Here is a 4,178-nt window from a genome sequence, read left to right as displayed (position 1 = left end):
ACTATAAATGGTTCGGGATTTTATTTTCTTTTGGAATGGAACATACAAGTTATTAATAGGATTTACCACTACGTTTGCTAGGAACCATGTTCCTCAAACTCTAGTTCAAATTCAAGAAAACAAACCCATAAAAATAAAAACAACGATTACAATTTATTAAGATCGACTGACGAAAATGAACCTATTTGCGTTTTATTGAAGAAAACACCGGAAGGCCCGTCATCAGGTAACAAAGCAACCATCACTGGACCTTTAGCACCTTCTTCTGCAGTTAGAAATCCGGTATCTGATGTCATATCTGTTGCACAATAACCAGGATGTACACAGTTGATACGAATATTTTGGAACTTTTTCGCCATTAGCCTTGTATAAGCATTAAGAGCAGCTTTCGAAACTTTATAAGCAGAGCTTGTTAAAGGCCATCCGTTCTCCCGCAACTTAGCAGCCTTGAAGTCCCTCAAAAACCATTGAATAATCTCGTCTATCCTTCCTTCAGTTAAGTTCTCGATATCCTCCAACTCTTTTTTCAACTTTTCATTGTGAAACCACTGAAAACAAGAAATACAGTTTATTTCATTCCTTATATGTGAAATTTCTGTATATCTGTTTATTCATGTATGAATTACTTACATGTAGATTTCCATATATGGATGTAACATTCACAATCCTTGGTGATTTAGAGAGCTGGAGAAGTGGAATAAACGCCTCTGTAATTCTTTTGGTTGCATAATAATTTGTGTTCAAACACTGTTCTCCTAGTTCATAAGGTTCCTCAACTACGTTGGTTAGAAGGTGTACATTCTCATCGATCATTTGTATCTGATCAAACCAAATACAGTATCAAACCGTTTACGATGCCACATTGAAATAAATTACGCCATATATAACATAGTAGCAAAAAGTTAATGTTTTCTGTCTCTTTTATATATGTTTAAGAAAAGAATAAACTGTCTTTGTACAATTATAGAAGGTGTTAGCATAATATAGCAAAATATATCTCAATTTTAATATTTTATTTTATTATTTATCTTTGTTGATATAATACGACTTTTAGTGGTTTTGAGAAAGTGATAATGTTTTTATTTTTGAATTAAATATAAATTTAAAGATATCATAAAAAATTGAGAAAAAATATATATATCGATAATAGTATCAAATTTACTATTTAAAGTTCTAGTTTTTTGTATAATTTTCCTTAATTCGATATTTTATTTATAATTTAATTTAGATTTAATAGTGAAATAATTTATTCATCGTTTAATAATATAATTCTTTATAAAGATAATACTTACGTATTTTGTTATAACTAATGATTGTTCTGATTATATTTTGGTTTTTGTATATTCAAAATGATATGTATATCTCGTATTTGAATATGTTTATCTATAGTTAGTTATATACAAATTCAAAAATAAAGATTTAATAAGTTGTACTTATGTACAATTTACCTACGATCTTGAATTTTAAGTAATATGCATCTACAAACTATATTTTATGCATAAAAATTGATTTTTAATAGTTTTTGTCAAATATTTTATAATATAATATAGATAAGAACACCTCAACTAAAAATTTTAAAATAGATAATCAAAATTTAAAATCTCTAAAAAACTTGCAGTCAACTCCAACGGTTTCACCATTCCAAAGATTACATCATTAATTATATTATTAAAATATTAAAATATTATATACATTTTAATAAAATATTTTTTAAACATTTAATTTTAGGTTTTTTTTGATGTAATATAAGAAAAAAAATTATTTCTCTGACATGATATTCATTTTTGAAAAGTTTTCTAAAGTTAGAGAATTTCACATTTTTTTTCTATTTTTCCATTTTAAAGAAAATTGTAAAAATCATAGATATTATTATTATCCAAATAAAAAGAATATAAAATTTAAATAGTATTAATATTATTATTTTTCATATATTTTAAATGACTGCCATTAAAAATATATATACGAAAAATACTTACAAACCCTCCTCCAGCTCTAAATTCGTTTTCATGCACAACAATTCCAATTTCTGCTGCATTGTTGATCTGCAAACAATATTTAGATTTTCTTCGAATAAAAAAACACAATTAGAGTCATTTAGTAAACCCTTACTTAGATAACTGAATGCCAAATCATATTACCTTACCGGATGAATATGGTAAGAACCAAAAATCTTACCCGGTAAGAGTGAAACAAGGACCAATAGTCTTACCCGGTAAATGAATGCGACAACTCTTACTATAATAAACACTTACTGGGTAAGTTGTTGCATACGATACCGTTTTGGTGAACTAAAATTTTACCCGCTGGAATATATTTTTAATGTTAAATTTTTGGAATAAAATGAAAAAACCACTCTATTCCTTTTCCATCTCATCAAGTTATTAAATATAATTAACATTTTAAACGATGTGTCGTTTTTAATTTAAAATGAAGCAGCTGCATATCTCTTTAGCTTACCAAGATATCGAGTTTTCTGAATCTGGTTTCAATGAATTCAACCAAACATGCTATGCTAGTTGGATCGTTAATATCAAGTTGATGAAAAATGACATCTGATATACCAGAAGCGTTGAGTTTTTCGACAGCTTTCAGTCCACGGCTCTCGTTTCTAGCCGTCAGTATTATTTTAACCCCTTCCAGTGCTAGTTGACGACATATTTCGAATCCAATCCCTTTGTTTCCACCGGTGATAACCGCACATCTAAAAAAATTCAAAAACAAAAACGATTAAATTTGTGAGCATATTTTGAAAATTTCAATTTTTATGAAACAAGATGCAAATTTGGTGAGGATGAAATGTACCTTTTCTCCTCCATTTGCCACACCTAAAGTTGGATAAGAAGAAACAAGAAAACAGCCTTTTTATATTGCAACAATAAATGTTTTTTTTTTATTTTTATTTATTGATTTTTTTTAATTTATTGTGAATTTAAAATTATTAGATAACTTTATATATTATGACAAGTGTAAATTGCATGAAAAAGTAACATACTTTAACTTGATTCATATTGTGGGTAACGTACTTCCAAAACTTCTATTTTGGTACCTAAAACGTAAAGTTTTAAACATTTAAGTACCCGAGTAACCGATTGAAGCATTAATCGGTTACCATGTTAATGTTGCAAGTAATGGAATAAAATGGGGTTCAATAGCAAATAATACTGAGTTTGATATCACGTCACTCTCTACATCAGCATGGTAACTAGTTAATGTTTCAACCTGTTAGTTTGTAACCGATTGAAACATTAACCGGTTACCATGTTAATGTTTCAAGTAATGGAATGAAATGGGGTTGAATAGCAAATAATATTGAGTTTGATATCACGTCACTCGCCACATCAGCATGGTAACTAGTTAATGTTTCAACCTGTTACTCGAGTACTTAAATGTTTAAAACTTTACATCTTACGTACCAACATGGAAGTTTTGAAAGTACGTTACTCAAAATAGGAATCAAGTTAAATTACGTTATTTTTTCATACAATTTGCTCTTATGATAATTGTGAGAACTATTATCGTAAAATATTGTTTTATATGATTTTTTTTCATCCGAGACTAAATTTAATATATTGATTAACATATATTTGTTTTATAATGTGTTTGTTTATATGTATTTGGTTCACAATGTAAATTATTTGGTTGTATTTTTTCGTTTGCAAATACATACAAAAATGTTTGCATTGTGTAACAAATATGTATAAATCAATATATTAGTTAAATTCAAGTTGTGTATGGAAAAATTAATGTAAAATGATATATAAAACACTGTTCTCATGGTTATTATAATTTCATGGGTTACTGAATGAAGACTTATTTTATATGTAAAATAAAATCAATTTTATTGTATTTTAATTTTTAAAAGTCAAATACGATATGCGAGTGGGACCTACACAATGTTTTGAAGTTGAAGTTCGACCACTCAAATTTGATAAGGTCAAGGATGATTTGCGGATGGCTGAAGCAATAAAACCCCATACCAAATTTGTTTTATTTATTTATTTTATTCTTTAAAATTTATTTATATATATAGAGAGAGAAAGAGGAGCGATCAAATGAAAACCACTTTAACTTGTAAAAATTGTAAAAACTACTCTCATCCATCGTTAATCTTATGAAATTTTTTCATGAAATTGTTAATCTTGTGAAATTGTTTCATATAATACTTTTTTGATGAAGTT

The 4,178-nt window shown here is 27.4% G+C and overlaps 1 protein-coding gene across 1 annotated transcript; it reads right to left on the bottom strand.

Annotated features, from left to right (window-relative positions):
- Positions 1–2,816, bottom strand: LOC112527283 ((+)-neomenthol dehydrogenase-like). The gene is made up of 5 exons (XM_025137820.1): positions 2,803–2,816; positions 2,458–2,701; positions 1,977–2,042; positions 631–819; positions 1–548 (listed from the first exon to the last, which is right to left on the bottom strand). Exons 1-5 carry the CDS (start codon positions 2,814–2,816, stop codon positions 147–149), a joined length of 915 nt encoding a protein of 304 aa, XP_024993588.1. The 3' UTR covers positions 1–146.
- Positions 2,817–4,178: the final 1,362 nt, after the last annotated feature.

This window comes from Cynara cardunculus (assembly GCF_001531365.2).
Source record: "Cynara cardunculus var. scolymus isolate 2C chromosome LG 15, CcrdV1, whole genome shotgun sequence".
Classification (NCBI taxonomy): domain Eukaryota; kingdom Viridiplantae; phylum Streptophyta; class Magnoliopsida; order Asterales; family Asteraceae; genus Cynara; species Cynara cardunculus.
The sequence above is the reverse complement of the archived record's forward strand: the minus strand, read 5'-3'. Positions and strand labels throughout refer to the sequence as shown.